Below are 18,213 nucleotides of genomic sequence, written 5' to 3'. Positions count from 1 at the left end.
GCACCGTGCTGCAGCTATAGGGTATTTTATACCTGTAAACTGCATTATGCAGACTTCACTCCTTTCCCCACTGTACAGGATCAGTTTTTCTTTTATTCATTTTGAGAGGTTTATTTTTGCTGAAAGATGTAGAACAGTGAACTCACTGGAAACAAAAATATTTTATACAAGATTTCAGAGACAGAAATACCACCTACTTCTATAATGCCAGGTTGTATAATTCTATAAAGCCAGGTTCGAGGGCTGTTTCACCACTTGCCCATCCTGTTTACCCTCAGAAGCCCTCTAAGGAGCATTTCCAGGGTGATTAGGCAGCTATGAGTAGGGAAAGGTCCAAAGTACAGTCTGCGCTTTACAGTACACTCAAGCACATGTCCACCTGCTGTGGGGCAGCAGATCACTGGGAGGTTCAGATGCCTCTCTCTCTCATCCTTTTGTCCAGAGACCTGACACCAACAGGGAAGACCACACACGTTTCTTCCCGAAAGGGTCTGCATAGAAGTCTTTGAACACGACAAACAAGCTGAAGTTAAGCTGTTTAGCAGCAAAAATGGGCAGACAGAACCAGGACCTGGGTTTCTCCAAGCCAGCCCAAGTACAGTACAGATACAGGCACTATACCAAATTGCTTTCGCTATCACTCTTCAATTTCTTACAGGACAGAGATTTTGCTTCTCGTTTTCTTACCTTGCACTCCTGATGGTAAAAAACCCCTCCCACTGTTCAATTAAAAAAATCACTTTTTGATGTGTATGTCATATTCAAAATAAGGTTGTATTAATAGCATAAATCGTTTCATACTTTTCTCAAAAGCATTGCAGATTATCCACAGAAAGCAGCTTCAGGCTTGAAGCTACGAATGCGTTTCCCAAGCATTTCCATTCACGATCTACATCCAATATTCATAAAAGGAGAGCTCTAAAAAAGATGGCTTGTGCAAATACATCCAGAATGTACCGTTCAAAACTCAGCACCTGAAAGCTGTTAGTGCTTCACAGAAATGTTTTTAATTGTGAAATACAGAAGTGCACAAAATAACGGGTTAGTACAATGTAGATAAACACATCATTTGTCCACCACCAGAATACATGAACTGAAGGATGAATTAGTGGCTGCTAAGAAGCACCGTAAATTAACTGATGCCAACCTAACAAACTGGCTACATGACAAGACATACTCAGTCTCTGAACTTCAGTGTTTAACATAAGATAAGGATATGCCTTTGAACATTCTTTAAAAGCCATCATATGCTGAGAGGTCAGAGTGATTTTAGCATGATGTAGAAGATGATGCTTTGCAGATGGCAGTAGCGATGCCTCTTCCCGCAGGAGAATCAGAAGGTTTTCATTTCAGAGAACAGCAGGGGTGAATTAGAACACAGAATAAAGAGGCCAGATTCTGCCAAAAATCATGGTCTAGGCAAATGCATGTGCTTTCTTATATGGGAGGAAAAAAAAAGAGCACGGTTTCAGACAAATGTCATGTAAAGTTCTACTTTGATGAGTATCCAAATTATACTAAAGTTGCTCAACTCCTATACGTTGGGGATGTATATTTTGTACCTATCAAAATCTTACTTCAGACTAAAATGCTGTGATAAGTGCAGAGTGGTGCCCCTGCGGCTGCACATTTTAAATTAGCTATTACATGCAAGTTTATAGAATCAGCTACCTCCCTACACCATTATGCTGGCCTCAGTCAAAATTTCTGCATAAAAGTTGCCCCGATATTTCTCCAAGTCTTTTTCTCCCCAAACAAAAGGAAGCAGTTCTGCAAAGCTTGAGGTTATCTGAATAACTTAAAAAAAAAAATTAGTTTTTTTTCCCCCAAAGCCACCAACTTCTAAGCTACGTTTATCTTGGAACAGCGTCGCTAAGACTCAGCATGAAGCAAACATTTTAGATTTGTTTTTGTCCTCACTGAAAATCCATGCCTTGGAGTATATATGTGGTGGGGTTTTATTTTTTGTTTGTTTGGTTTTTTAAACACACAGATCATCCACATTCATATTACTCACAAATCTTTCTACCACTGGATTTTCACACCAGATCTCAGAACTTGTGCATCATCCTGAACCTGTTACCAGGTATAAGTCTATCTGTAGGGATCAAGGAGACAGGATTCCACTTCCTGACTGTAAGCACTGCATCTAAGGATCTGTAGGATCAAAACCCATTTACACAGTTCTCCCTAACTTCCCAAACCCAGGACTTCGAACAAGGGAACCGTGACCCAGAATAGCAAATGTATCCGAGTACTTACTTTTGCACCAAGAGAAGGTAAGCCGAACTTTAACAGCTATTTGTGGGTTATCGCGCTCCTATAGGAAGAGAAAAGGCTTGTGGGCAGACCTTGGCTCCAAACACCCTAAATCTGTCAATTTAATCAACCACACTTCAATTAAACTGCTCGGTCACTGCATAGTAAATGGGCAGGACATGTTAAAATCCTCACTATCAATAAAGAACGCAGGATCTGAGACCACTAGTAATACGAGGGTCTGTCATACTGCTTCAGGACTTTCTTCTTTCCTTTCATCCACTACTCTTCTGCTCCTCCTTTCTTAAATTAAAAGTAGAAAGTGAAACAGTGAAAAAATTTCATGTCATCTCAGCAGTGCTAAGCTGAGAGCAAATCTATAGCTTTAATAGCTGAAGTAACTGTGTCACTTTTTAGGGTATTTATTACCTGGTTTTCTTCTTATTTATTTAATAAAACAAATATCAATGGGAGACATTATAAGCTGTTTGAACCTCGTTCTGCAAGTTCATTTTCTTCTGTCTGGTACTCAATAATGCAGATATATTATTGGTCTTTATTTTTACTTCTCTTCCCTGTGAGTGCAGAGCAGAAGTGCATCACCATTTGTTTACAACCCAGCTGCGCTCCCACAGAGCCAGTCCTCAGACAGCCTTTGGCCAGAAGACACTCACAGTCCTGCAGCAGTGGGACGCTAAATCGAAAACCTATGCCCCAGTTCAGCAAAGAACTTTCTTAAACAATACGAAGCCAATAAGGCTATAGCTCTGAATACTTTACTGCAAAGAGCTGTAATTACTCATTTGGTTCCCATCAAATTCAGTCTCCTTTGGATCTAGTCCTAGCCATTTGCTGGAAGGTGTCATTAAGTAAAATGAGAGGAGAGTCAGGCCAATAATCTCCCAGTTTCTAAGAAATCACTGGTTGCAGCACCTATCTAGTCAGGTGCTTTAGCAGCAGCCACAGAGGGACCACACAGCACACCCAGATCTCTGGCCCACTAGCTTTAAGCATAAATATTTACCCTACTTTGCTTCTCTCTTTGGATTATTACTTTAATAATACGACAAGGTAATTGCCTCAAGTTTACAGGTGTTGGCACCTGTAACTTCGACACAGTGTGACTGGAAGTTTTGAACTGTTACATAATAAAGACAGAAATTTTAAGTGATTAACTAAGCATGTTAGTATAATAAAATGAAGCAAGTTCTGGTAAACAGAATTTCACAAAGTCTTCCCAGAACAGCTGCTTATTAGCGCTTGCTTCCTTCGCACACAGCTTTTGGGAAATATTTCACAAAATGCTTTTCATTTTATAAACCAATGCGTATTTGATGGTGCGTATGGGATACAGCAGTTGATATACCACATGTGTTTCTAATAGGCTGTGGCTGAGATCATTGCTGGTAGAGATAAAAGACACTATATGACAACTGAGCAAACAGGTTTGCCGGCTGAACGGTTAAGCTATTTTGGAGAGACTCATGTTCACTCACTTGGTCTGCCACAAGTGTCCCATATTATTACCTTGGGCAAGCTAAAATCAGTTCCCCACTGAAGCGAGAATAACTCCATTTCCCTGTCTCAGAAGAGTGCTCCAAAACCAAGTGTGAAATATACTACACCACTACAGTGCCCATGATCCTTACTCAAAACACCTCTCAGTGATTCATAAACTGCCCTCCATAACTATTTGATAAGAAACTCAAGGGAGCTCAAAAGTGCTAGGTGTAATGCAGTGAGTGCTCTAGGACTCCAGTAGCTTGAACTCCAATGCCTGAGTGAATGTCATTAAGGAAAAGCAGAAGCTGAACGATACATGCCTTGAAAATCATGTTACGCTGAATGCCTCCAAGAATGAGCAATAAGAAGGAATAAACCACAAGTATTTCTCCCATTCATGTTGCTTTCATGTTTTTTTACACGTCTCTATGTTCAAACTCACTAGTTCCTATATTTTGCCACAATCTGTCAACCACAGCCAAGGATGATGTGTCTAACCACAGTCTCACTGGCGTGAAAAAGCATTCTGCCTCTCCGCTTCAGACTCAAGTTGTGAACAATTCTAAACATAACTGGTGCATTCTAGATAATGAAGTTTCTTAATTTGTGGAACAATAAATAAGTACCTTTACAACTTCTAGTATCTTTTTTTCTTCACCTCATATTGGTTAGGGGAATTACCAGACACATATATAGATCGTCTCTCTAAAGAAGGAGCTTTGAGATCTACTCTCTCACGTACCGGTATCTCAAGGCATGCCCTCTGTCTCCAGCTAGATCTTTTTTGGAGGGGAAAAGCATAAGGACTTTGGCCATCGCCCTGGGATTTCTGTAAGTCCAGAAGTCAGCTCAGAGCTACAGTCTTACACGCAGAGTTAATCTGCAAGTTCACATTAAATCCAATGCAGGCAAAAGACGAGCAGCCTCTGCGTATGTACAGACTACATGCAAAACCGATGCTGGATGCCCAGAAGTCCCAGATATATGGCCCATCTAATCCAGAATGGAGATGAGGAATATCTGGAACACACAAAGTAATTGTGTGTTCAGACGGTCCCACCACCACGCGCACCGCAGACTGGAAACTCTCACATACTAGAGGCTCCTCAGCCCAAGTGCCTCACCTCTCCCAGCAGCATCCTTCTGCCTGGACTGGAAAAAGCAATGCTGCCTCAACTTCCCATAGTATGAAATTACTGCTAACCTGAAAGGGAAGAGGCTCACAGGACTTCAGGCAAATTTGGGTTGGGCCCCAAATCAGGGTTCATTGCAACCAGCTGAGAGTTTGAGAAAAATTTTGCAACACTAGGAAAATTAAAATCAGTGGTGAACTGACCCAAGTGACTGTTTTATCAACAAGACTGAAATTTATGCCTTCTACAAGCACACTTGATACGTACTACAGTTCAGAGATTACCTTTTGATGACGCCAAGCAAAGACATCGAGAAGGACCTGAGAACGGTTTCAGCAGTTCATTGCTTCCTAGTAGATCTGTAACCACTTTCACTGCTCTTCTTCCCTACTCCAACACCATGGAACATTTCAGGTCCTGGGAGCTGTTTTCACTGACAAAATGTAAAAGATTAAAAGCATTCACTTTACTGAATTTGCTGTTCCTCAGGAAATACTAATTGAAAACTTCTTGCTCCGTGTTACAAATCGCAGTACAAATATTATGATTCTGTAAGACAAACAAGATTAATATCCCTCTTTCCCTGCAGGAAATCCTAATAAATGCTACAAGGGTTTCCAGCTTTGCAGGAAGTGAAACTGCTGCACCCTCGTACACTTTTATATTTGGCTTCAGTGGAAAACTCATTTTGCAGCTCCACCAAATACCAGTTACATTCCTACAGGCAAAGCGGGTCCAGCTGCCAGTCAATAGGCCATTTGACCTTGCAGAGAAACCTGAAAGGCACTCGTACAAAACAACAAGATCCGGTTACAGGTGCACTCTCACTGCCAAATCCATTAAAGCTTATCTTTAAAATGCAATTAACTTTTAAAAAGTGGCCAACACCAAACCTATTTTCCAGCAGGAGCCAGAGTCTTGCTGCTGCTTTCCAGCACCTTTGCATCGCTTCTTTCCTATTTATATGCGAAATGACTTTGCCATCTTATACCTTCAAATACAATTAACATGTTAAATCCAAAACACACACTTGTCCTTAGGGAGAACGGCCCAGTTTCAACAAGCATCAGTCATGCATTCATTCTGGTTTCATAATCCCAGTTACCCTTGACCAGTGGACATTTGGAAGGTCACAATTCAAAGGCACTTTTGTAAATTCTATTAAGCTACAACAGGAACTCTCCAGGGCAGCTTCAAGCTCTCCAAGGTATCTTGCTTAGTGTCCTCGTTTTTCCTGCAGCAGCTCTTGTGAAGATGTCCAGCTCTCCTTGCCTGCATGCCAGAGGACAGCTCTGGGCATTGGAAAGGCATCACTGAGCTGGTTGCTCCAAAGATCATAAGGAAGATGAAAGAGCTTGGACAGATGACACTAAAATAAAGAGTACTAAAGAGCACTTTTGATTTTTAGGATACACAACTATGGAAGCAGCTGGAGCCTTCATGTGATTCTCTATCAGTAGAAACTGACGACATTGGCAAATGCCATTTTTGCTTTGAGATTTTCGCTGAAATAATTAGTGAGCACAGTTTTTCACATGTGTTTGCATTTTAATTACTATCTAAGAGCAAGATGGTGAAATTTCACACTACGCTACCTTTAATCTTATCCTTTTGCGATCAAATAATCTCACAGCTTGAACAGTGCAGTTGCTTATTCCTAAATTCAAAAAAAAAAGGCTCAATGCAAAGTTGAAATCAGCCTCCCGATGGCTTAAGCCTATGCTGCCTCTTAGGAACCAAAGAGCAACGCTCAGGGAGACCTCTGTGCTGTCGCAAGCATTTCCCCCCTGCTCCCCCCAGCCATAAGGCAGTAAAGGCTGCTGGCATCAGCACATGGAGTGAAAGGCATGTCACACATGTCTCCTTCTAATAAATACTGCTGTACATCACAACCTGGGCAATTTACCAAACCTAAGAGGAATCTCTTGCATGTGTGCAATGAGAAACAAGTCCCAGTAGTACGTGCACTGAAAATCCTCCAAACCCGAGAGGGGAAAAAAATTCTTTCATTACCTTTGAGCAACTGAGTTTGTGTTTGAATGTGATTTACTTGACAAGCTTCTAAGACACCAATGTAAGCGAATTCACCAGTGAGTATAAAGTAGCAGACACTGCAGAACGCAAGCCATTCCACATTACCATCAGTGTGAACTTATGCTTGGAAAGTTTTCTTTCCCCTACCTGGAGCACATGGTCACATTTACCATTGCCTTCCATCACTGTCACTCATCAAGCCAAGCCATCTGCTAGGCACCGGGGGGAGAAGTTTCCAATTCTTCTTCCCAAGATCCTCATCCCTTCAAATAATTTGAAATTCTCTTGTCCAAACTGCATCTCTCACTCAGAAACCAACTGAACTGCTAAACTATTCTAGTACAAGCGTCTTTCATGCTCCTGCAACTGCTGCACAACTCTTCCCTACAAGAATGTCTGCTGGAACTCAGACTTGGTGCACATCACACCAGCACCAATGGTTTGCTCTCCCAGAGGTTTTTTGCACTTAAAGAGGGTCTGTTTAAAAAAAAAAATATCCAAATCAGCGGGGGATGAAGTACATTTTTAGATTATATTTAGGTTTTTTTCCACAGTATTCACACTTAGCGCTTCAGCAAGTAATTTTTATTTGGCTCATTTTATGGCTAGATTTAGAAACTGTTGTACAGTATTAGGGGAGAGAAGGGCCTTGTCCCTCCAATAATTGTGATCAAGGGATCCGATTTACAGATGCAGTTGTTTTATCCCAGCAATTAGCTACAGGCACAAATAGCAACATGAAGACTTCTAATCCCCTGTGAGGTAGGAAATGGGTAACAGGGATAGCTTTGGGGTTTGGGTGGGATTTTTGTTGGTTTTTTTTTGTTTATTGGACCCACTGATCTAGTTGTGGATAAAAAAAATAAATACTGAGTTGCTAGAAGAAGGGCTATGAACATGAAAATCCCCAGTTGGCCTAACAAAAGACATCCTCTCTCCCGCCAGCCCCTGCCCTGCCTACATGCTTAGACTATCCTGACAACAGAAACTCTTAAGAATCTGGACGCTTCCAAAAAATGACAGGATTTGGCACATATAATCCATTCTCTCATTTGCAAATAATCACAGCTAAAATTACCTGCCGGTTTAACATCAAACCCTTCAAATGAAGATTAAACAGAGTTTAATAGTTTCCATAATGAATTTAACCACTAGACAAAGTGACAAATCCATCAGCCAAGCCAAAGAGTCAAAGTTCAAGATGTCTTGTCCAGAACACAGCACTGCTGTACTTGAAATAACTAATTCCTTCCTATGTTGAGAAACACAGTAAAGCCTTAACTACATGTTTTATGAGGCTGAGCAGAGCTAATCCATACGGACATACTACAAAACAGACATCACTTTACAAGCTAGACACACAGAAAAAAAATTGCTCTGAGATATGGAGCTAGTCTTTTTTATATATACAATACAGAAATGTACTGAAAATCTGTTCTAGTTCCATAGTTCCACATGTTGAAAAAAGATAAATATGCAACAGAGAGCTGCAAAGTGAAGAGAAGCAGAAAACTTTTGTGTTGGCGTTACTTTCTTTGTCAGAACCATAGTCTGCTTGGTTTATGTCCGAGTTTTGTGTTTGCCAGCTGCAGAACTATAAAAAGCTTTGCATTTTAAAGCATTTTTAAAAGAAAGATGTTGTATTAGACTGACAATACATAAGTCATTTGTCAAAATGTCATGTTGATTGGGGAGATGGATAGCAAGTGTCACCCCTGGGCCTCAAAGAGAGGTTAAAAATTAAAAACATACTCATCTTCTCTACTAGAGCATATTACAAGCTGAAAGTAGTCAAGTTTGCTGTTGTGCTAAGCCTTCTATTGAAAGAAAGGGAATTAAAGCGCAGCGTTTATTCTCCCCCAAGTATCAAGGCCTGTCTGACCTGCTCATAACAGCTCTAAAGCTAAGTCTGTCCCAAAAAGAATTTATTTGGGTGAAAGCTACAATAAGCTGTTCAAGGTTTGGCAGCAGGTCTGATAAGTCAGTGAGAAAAAGAAGAACAGGTAACAGAAGAAAAGCAAGAGACAAAGCAAAAACTTTGTTTTTTCAGACTGACTTGTCTCCTAGGTTTTGACAGTGTAAGAATATTTCTGGATCCAGAACCCCAAGGATAATTAAAATAATCATTTTCCTTTTAGCTCCCTGCTCCCTTGGTTAAAAAAAAAAAAAAAACAAAACAACAAAACCAAACAACACACAAACCACCAAAAAAACCAAACCACCACCCCAACAACAGCAAAGCAGGACAATCTGTACTCCTGCATGGCATTGAATCAGAGACAGGTACAGGCAAGGTTTCCCCCATGCAGGGCAGCATCCAGCTTTCAGCTACCGCAGGCACATGCACTGGCAGCCCAGGCCCTGACTCCACAAGGGACTCGGTGCTGGAAATGCCTGGGTGCTGTCTGCACGGGGGCACATGCTGGCAGTGGCACTCTTTGAAGCGAAGAATGAGTAAAATGCTGAAACCACAGCAGAGCTGCCAAAAGCAGATGTTTGCCCGGTAAGTTGTGGGGGGCAGGAAGATAAATCAGCATCACTTACAGCAAGTCAGAGAAAGAAAACTATCCCAAAGCCCTGGAGGAGCCTGAACATTATAAACAACCATAACTTTCCTGTTCAGCAAGAGGTATCGATAGCGTGCAGTTATTCATTAAACACCCACCTTTCCTTTCTCACCTCTACATGAACGCCATAACAGCAGCTGCAGCGTTCTTCTGGAGGTGACTGCTAACGGAAGCTAAAGAGGAATTCAATTTACATTCTCTTCATCCAAAATCAAGTCAAACGGAATTTGTTCAGTTTTGTTCAGCGAGTGCCAGATCTATGACACACCAAAACCAAAGATTCAGGGGTCAAGCTGCCATACAGCCCTGCAAAGCTGCCAGATGCATCTCTAGTAGGTACCTTACTGTATGGCAAATCCATCTGAAATCAAAACCAAGCCACAAACTATTGCTCTTCACTTCTTGAGTTAGCACTGTCCTCCAGCAGCTTGAGTTAAATCATCACTAATTCTGACGAGCACCAGTGACTCAACATACAGCAGCACGCAGTTTCTAACATCAATAACATTTATGTCACACTACTTAACGTGGGGCAAAGCTTGAAGCCTGGTGAGGTCAGTGGAGTGGGGGCTGTTTACAGGACCAGCCCCACATATAATGTGCTCAGTCTTCCCGCCAACATCCACAGTGCTTCCAAAGTCATCAACTGGTTGGTTGCCACACATTTCACTAGACGCAATCAACAGAACGCTGAACAAGCTGTAACATTCAGCCCTGGATGCATTCTAACTGCAACAATATCAATTTTCATACTACTTATCAAACAGTTTCTGTTACTTAAGTGCAATTATTTTTCAAGTGCCAAAAACTCAGTCCATCCTGTGGAAGAACAGCTACATTCTCTGCCCTACCAAAACATGCCTGCTGTAAGGATTAAGGCTTCTCTAAAAGAAAGGGCATGATAAAAAGAAAGCAACATAAGTATCTGCCAATCTGATTAATTTCCACAATTTAAAGGCAATTTTAAAGGTATTTTTAGAACATAAACTGCTCAGAAATCAGAAGTAAGCATTTTGGACCAAACGCAATTTATTTTTATTAAAATCTTACAGTGCCTGCAAGCATAAACTCAGCACTTATAAAAGCTGCCCAACCAATACTTCCAAGACCTCTCAATGAAGTTACAAGGGCTGAAGGCAATCAAGGACCAACCTGGGTCTGCATCAGCATCCCTCTCACCTTGGCAGCAACAGGCTTCCTCCACTCTCCCAAGCTTTTCCACAAGAGCTCTATTCCAAAGCGTTAGTGGCATCCCGAAGGGGACAGAGATGGCATTGGCAAGAGATTATGCAGAGAGACAGGAAGGCAGATGGCCTCCTGGTTTGGCATGATAAGGGAGAGGGACTGGAATCCAAGCTGAGGAAGCAAAGGGGCTTTTTCAAGCTGCTGCCAAAACCAGAAGCACCAACAGATTTAGCTTGGGCTTAGTTTGCTGACCATGCTGTAATGACAAGTTCTTCGGTACTAAAACGGTAGAAAATGCCATTGCCAAAAGATACTTTGGACTCAAAAAAAATATGTTTGACATTATCACCAAACAAACAAAAATGAAACTCCACACACCAGGATGAAGGCCAAAACAAAGCTGACTGAGCAATCATATTTCCAGAACACCACCACATTTGCCAAAATACCGGGCCAAAGCTCATGTCCTTGGAGTTTGCTTCCACTGAAGTCACTGGCGATACACCTGGGCTTGACTGATGAAATAAAGAACAGGGAAAACCATGAAAACAGCCTCTCTGCTCTGGACACCATCGAAGGCTCATCACTCTGCACAGTGCTCCAGCTCACTCACGTTTCAACTCTAGAAGAGTTAGAGCATGATTTGATGAAGAGCTGTCTCTCAGCTGTGGTTTGGCTTGGGTCTGAAGAGGCCCACGCGCTTCAGGGTTTGCCCATGGAAGTGTCTTGTTTGATATCCCTAGAAACTCTTACGGTCTTATCAGGTCAATTCAACCGGAGACTCCAACTGTAAGAATAAAACCTTGTGGATTTAGAGAGATTTACTAATTTGAAAACAGAATCCTGCCTCAGTTTGATCTTGCCAACTGCCATTTCAGACACACAGTTCCTGTGCTCATTACTAATTTTGTTTAAATGCAATCATTTTACAAATCCAGCTAATTTTAGGCCTGTTTCACCACAGTTGCCAAGTACAGCCACGTGCAAGACTGGATCAGTTTTTCCTCAGCTGCAGTGGCAAATTACTGACACCATGTTCAAAGAACCCTCAGTTAGCTCAATTCTGATCACCACAAAGCTGAAAGACAAACAACCTTTCTGCATTTTAATGATGCGTGCAGCAGTACGTTCCAAAAACACTGCAGAAACCTACAGTGATTCTTTAAAGTTTCACTTCACTCTTAGAGATCCAGGCTGGTAATTTTGTTTGATTTTTTTTTTTTTTGTAATTCATTATGACACATTCCATGAAAAGCAACAGAGAGCGTGCATGCACATCAAAAAAGCACAGGGTATTATCCAGAAGACCCCAAATTCTGATCCCTGCACTGCACTTTGTAGAAAAGTTTTGTGTATTATCTCAACCCTTCAAATATGACAGTATCCTGCCACTCTGGAGACAGACTGTGACTTCCACTTCTGCACCTGTTTGTGATGGCAGATCTCCAAGGAGGCCATGATTTATCTCAAAATTAGGACTTCCAGAAAAATGCGTGAGTGAAGTGTCGCCAACCTTCCGATTGAGCAGTGTGGTCAGATGTCACCAAAGTTACAGCTGATTTTGAACAAGACAAGATTTTTCAGAGAATCATAGAATTGTCTAGGTTGGAAGGGCCCTTTCAGATCATCTAGTCCAACCATCAACCTAACTCTTGGAACCTAACTGTTAAAATTTTTAGGTTTTCCAATTTTGCAGCGTTCAAAGGCAGGAAAAGAACTGCTTCATGAGGCACTTCTGACAAAAACCATCACTAAAACATATCACTAATCACTATGTCTGCCCATCTTTTAAATACCTGCAAGGATGCTGCCTCAACCACTTCCCTGGGCAGCCTGTTCCAATGATTAATAACCCTTTCAGTGTAAAAAGTTTTCCTGATATCCAATCTAAACCTCCCCTGGTGCAACTTGAGGCTGCTTCCTCTTGTCCTACTGCCTGTTACCTGGGAGAAGAGACTGACCCCCTCCTTGCAGGTAGTTGTGGAGAGCAATAAGGTCTCCCCTCAGCCTTGGGTCCCTTTTGGGTCCCTACAGGTATGCGGTCAAATTGGGAATTGTCCATCTCAGTCTGTGTTTGTTAAAACACAGAGAGGGCACACGAATTTGACAGAGTCCCTGGAAGAAGCGGGGAATCACGAACAGCACATCTGAGATGAGCAGAACTGTACAAATCTTCACAACTGAGAGCAGTGACAGAGAAAGGACACAACACAGCCTTGACCACACCAAACAGAAGGCAACTTTGATAAATAAGGTAGTGGGTAAGAGGTGCCTCATCTTTCCTCCCAGCGTCCGAGTGCTGAATTAGCTTTTCACAAGGCTGAGGCCCCACAGTAGAAGACTTGTCTCTCAGCAAGTCCAGCACTGCTGCTGCCATGTCAGCAAGTCACTCACTCACACGTGGCCAAAGCTTCTAACAAAGCCTCCTGGAATCCACCTTGTACTTGGATCGTCACAGAACGATCTCACAGGTTCTCTGTGGTTATCTGGCATAGTTAAAATTGTTAGATTTTCCAATTTTGCAGCATTCAAAGGCAGGCAAAGAACTGCTTCATGAGGCACGTCATGAAAATATGCAACAAGCTCTTCTTTATCCTCCTATTATTTCCGAGACTGTTCTGTCAACTGAGAACAACTGCTGTTGCCTTTTAAGACTGCAAGTACCCCTCAGAAAAATGCTGACATTTCCTGAGTCTTGCCCTTGGATCAATCACGGGCTGGAATACTTTGCAACAGAAGGAAAACAGTATTTGAGTAGTACAGAAACATGCAGTGCGCTTAAAGTCTCATGAGCGCAGATGAAGCATAACCGGTTCTGTCTTTAAAGTTCCTCCCACTGTCTGAGGATTTAAGCTACAAGATTTCCTTGCGTGTGACTTCCCCAATGTCACACAGAAAGCCTGAGACATAATCAAAGCCAGTCTCAGAGATGGAACGCAGTCTTGCCTTAACTGCAAGACAGCTTTTCCCCTCTAAATTTTCCCCAAAATGCCTACTCAAGCAAGCTCTTAAACGCAATGCACAGATTGGCCAAATAATTTAAGGACTGAGATAACTCACTTACAGCCCATGCTTAATCCAGTGTTGGAACCCTTGATGAATACTTAGGAGTTCAGTTTCTTTACATCAGAAAAACCAGCCAACTTCACGTAGTAAACAATGACCAAAGGAAAGAAACAGCAGCAAATTTCTTACATCAGTCACCAGTTTTTCTATTTATTTTTTTCTTCTCAGGCAGATTTGGAAAATCGAGGAGCTTCTCAGAGGACAGCCTGCTTTTACTGATATTAAGGGTATTACAGAGGACCTGGCAGCAGCGACTTCCAAGTCTGCTTCTTCTTCAAAGCACTTTCAACTTAGTAAGGAAGCAACGACTTGGATCAATGACCTCAGACCGTAAATCTGTCCGTGATGCTGCTGGAGGGATATAGTCTTCTTCATTGAATAAATACCACACACTTCATAGCTTTAGATTAACACTTTAAACTTCACCCAAAAGCTATAAAACAGACAGGGCATTGAATAAAGCAGCAAAACACTCGCTGACCAAACCCTGGCTTTAAAAGACTTTTTCAAAGGTTCCTGGAGAGATGTAAGGACTATCAGACCAGAGCAGCCTTCGATCAGATGAAAGCTTAGATTAAAGCAAGATCCACTGCAGAAAAGGGGCAATGACCCCATGCCCGTATTTAGCCACAGAAGAGGTGAACAGTAATTACTCTGTAACGAGAGTACAACAGCTGAAAAGCTATTGAGATCCCTAATTCTGACCTACACCACTGCAGCACGGCGGACCAAAGGGCCGCCAGTCATACCTTCACCACATACAAACCGACTGAATTCTCTCATTTCATTTGAACACAGTTAATTCCTTAAATAATCAACAAACTGTTAAGAACGGCAGAGAAATAGAAGCCTGTTTAAGAAAGTTTAGGGAGAGGGCCCGAGTGCTTACTAATGACTAGTTACTAGTTAGCTAGGTGCATAAACAGGCAGGCCGTATCTCTTACCACAGATGTCAGTCATTTCTGTCCTCACTTGGATGTTCTGTAGATGACTATATCAATGCTCGTAAGGTCTGTACTGACAGAGGAACATAACAACATAAACAGCAAACATCCAGGCTGGAGAACCAGCCAGGAGATTTCTCACAGTCAATTAAACGTATTTATAGAAGTACATTTTACCTCCAACCAAAGCAGTTTTCTTCCCTTGTCTCCACATGAACCGAAATTTCATTTAGATTGAATGAAAAATACTTGATTTCACTGGAAGGGGGAAAAACACTTTAGAAAAGCCTCAGTTCTGAAAATTATCAAATGGGACGTTCAAAGTCTACTTCTGCGGTAGCCAGATCAATTTAAAACATGATACATTCAACTGTTTGTGTTTTATTATTGCATTACACTGAGCAAAGATAAAAATATTAATTTTTTGGTTTGAACTGATATATCCAAGACTACTAGAAACATTAGCGATGTTACTCATTATAACTGTCACTGAACACCAAAGAGAACAAGCCAGATGTTGAAGAAAAACCCATCAAAACCTCTTAATGCTGATGAATTACTGTTGCTTATGAGACAGTTGGCAATTCCTCTTCTCTTCAGTCTTAGGGACATGCACTGTATAATATTTCAAACCAGACTGCCTACAAAGTTGTTGCGAATTCAGTCTCATCCTGTGCCATCGTGTGCCTTGGTCCTTCGGAGTGCACCTCTATGGATGCTGAAACGGTACCAGGAGACACAGCCCAGTGTACAGTGTAAATTAAAATTGTCTTTACTTTACTACAAAAAGTAGAAGTTGTCATCCACAGAGTCTCCAGTCCAGAAGAAGACACAGGAGGGTCATATACCAGATAACTACACACCAAGCAGATGGCAAACAGTCATGGTCCCATCAACTATCAATACCATGTTTAATATCTGCTTATTTTTAAGGTAATTAATGTATTCAAAATTATTTCTAGCAATATTAACACAAGAAACCGCAACCCAACATTCCTGAATCTGACATATTTGATCCCAAAAATCTGCATCCAGATTTTTTTTTTTCCCCATTCAAATTATGGAAAGGTATGGAAAAGTAGTGGGGGGCTAAATTACAGGGCTTCTCATTTTGCACACCTTGCAGACTTTGTTGAAAAACCTTCTCCTAAAGCTTTTGGGGATTTTTTTTTCCCCTTTTAAAAAAAAAAAAAAAATAAATGTTGAGGTTTCCTCGGTTTTGATCATGAATACATCTTCATCCCAGCAAAATATACTGCTTCGGTAGCAGAAAACGCATTGCTATGGATATGCCACGGAAGGAAGATTTACAAGAAGAACCACACATGCTTGTTTTGACATGAAGGTGTTAAGTGACCGGTTCCACTGCCACACATGTAATACAACGTCTATCAAAATACCCCAGGTTTTGGTATTGGATTTTTAAGGACAGGCCATGCTTTCTCCTTCCCATTTTTTTGTGATTTCCCGTGAATGGCTTCGGGTCCCCGCCAAAGGCACTTCTGCCTGACAGAAGCTCCTCCAGTGCCACTACCGCCAGGGTGGAGGCCGGGAAAGCAGGTGACCGGCTCCCAAGGAAGCCACCTATAAAACTCCCCCCACGCTCTGTCCAGATCGATCCACGACTGCTCCCCCGATATTTCGCCCCCTTTTTGGCGTGGGGCTGAACCCTGGGCATGGTCACGGACAACGCTGCAGGGACACCCACCCACCAACGGGGACACCTGCGATGCCCTACCTCCCCCCCACCCCGCCGGGCCCCTCTCCTCTCCCTGGAAGACGAGCCCCCGGCGGCACCCACCTTGTTGAGGTGGGGGTTCCTGGTGATGTCGTAGCCCCGCTTCTTGAGGGCCAGGGCCCTGCCGGGGGCGGCCAAGCTCCCCCCCGCCGAGCAGCTGCGGCCCCGGCTGAGGAGATGCGGCCTCCAGCCGGCCCCGGCCATCCGCAGCAGGCGGCCGCCCGCCCCGCCGCACACCGGCACCATCGCCCCAGCCGCGGCTCCTGCGGGCGGAGACGACGTTAACGGAAGACGGGGACCCGGCGGGGCGGGAAGGGCGCGGCGAGAGGGCGGGCCCGGCCCAGGTGCGCCCGGCCCGGCCCCTCACGGTCCCCGCCGAAGCGAAAGGAAACCCGGGAAGCAGATCCCGACCCCACAACGGTCGCGCCTCCTCCGCTACCTGTTAAGGCTCAGCCGGCGGCTGAGGGGTGGGGGTGCCCGCCGGGGCCCCGCCTCCGCCGGGGACAGCCGGCGCCGCCGCCGCCCGGGGCGGGGGGACAGAGCGGCGGCACCTCCGGCCGGAGGGGAGCGGGGCTTCGCCTTCCCGCCATGGCGGCGCCTGAGGGAGCCCCTCGCCCCGCCGCCGCGGTGCGGGGTCCTCTCTCCTGGAGGATCTGCGTTTTCTCCGTTAACCTTAAGGAAGGGCACCGTGAGGGAAGGGCCTGGGCTCCGCGCTGCGGGGAGCCCCGATCCCGGCCCCAGGGTAGGGGCGGCAGCGCCCGGGGTTGGGGCCTGTGCAAAGAGCGGGATCCCCAGCAGGACGGGGACAGGGAGAGGGACAGGGTGAAGAAGGTGCTCGGAGGAGCTGCTGGTCGTCAGGAAGCACTTTGGAAGGACCTGTCAGACATCCCTCCTTCTGGAGGGCGAGCGTCGGTGGGTACTTCGGCATTTCAGTATACTTGTAGTCTATATATTCTGTATATAAAATCTATATACACACTGAACTGTATATAGAATCATAGAATTGTCTAGGTTGGAAAGAACCTTTAAGAACATCGAGTCCAACCATCAACCTAACTCTGACAAACCCACCACTAAACCATGTCCCCCAGCACCACATCTACCTGTCTTTTAAATACCTCCAGGGATGGTGCCTCCACCACTTCCCTGGGCAGCCTGGTCCAATGCTTGATGACCCTTGCAGTGAAGAAACTTTTCCTAATATCCATCCTAAACCTCCCCTGGCGCAACTTGAGGCTGTTTCCTCTTGTCCCATCACCTGTTACCTGGGAGAAGAGACCAGTTCCCACCTCGCTACACCCTCCTTTCAGGTAGTTGTGGAGAGCGATAAGGTCTCCCCTCAGCCTCCTTTTATATACATACATAATGTATATACTATATACTACATATGTGGTATATATTATGTATATTACATATACATACCTGGAAAGTGTTCAAGGCCAAGTTGGCCTTGAACCTGGCCTTGAACACTTCCAGGGATGGGGCATCCACAACTTCTCTGGGCAACCTGTTCCAGTGTCGCACCACCCTCTGAGTAAGGAATTTCTTCCCAATATCTACTCAAAATCTACCCTCTTCCAGTTTGAAGCCATTACCCCTCATCCTATCACTACACTTCCTGATCACGAGTCCCTCTCCATCTTTCCTGTTCCAACTTTGCCTGTTTTGTAAAGTACTGCATGCCTCTTGGAAAAAGCAGCTGCCATTTCATGTTGAAAATGCTGTAAGAGAAGTACAGAACTCAACTTCAGTATAATTTGACTGTGTGCGCCTAAGAGTTAACT

The 18,213-nt window shown here is 43.6% G+C and overlaps 1 protein-coding gene across 1 annotated transcript in view; it reads right to left on the bottom strand.

Moving 5' to 3' along the window:
* ME3 (malic enzyme 3) overlaps positions 1–16,871 on the bottom strand; it is a 129,720-nt gene extending 112,849 nt beyond the window's left edge. The window contains exon 1 of the mRNA XM_054211681.1: positions 16,493–16,871. Coding sequence (XP_054067656.1) covers positions 16,493–16,675 — 183 coding nt within the window. The 5' untranslated portion in view covers positions 16,676–16,871. The remainder of the gene's footprint in view (positions 1–16,492) is intronic.
* Between the last annotated feature and the right edge of the window lie 1,342 nt (positions 16,872–18,213).

This window comes from Rissa tridactyla, chromosome 1 (genome assembly GCF_028500815.1).
Source record: "Rissa tridactyla isolate bRisTri1 chromosome 1, bRisTri1.patW.cur.20221130, whole genome shotgun sequence".
In the NCBI taxonomy this organism is placed as follows: Eukaryota; Metazoa; Chordata; class Aves; order Charadriiformes; family Laridae; genus Rissa; species Rissa tridactyla.
Note: the sequence above shows the minus strand (reverse complement) of the source record. Positions and strands in the feature narration are given on the sequence as shown.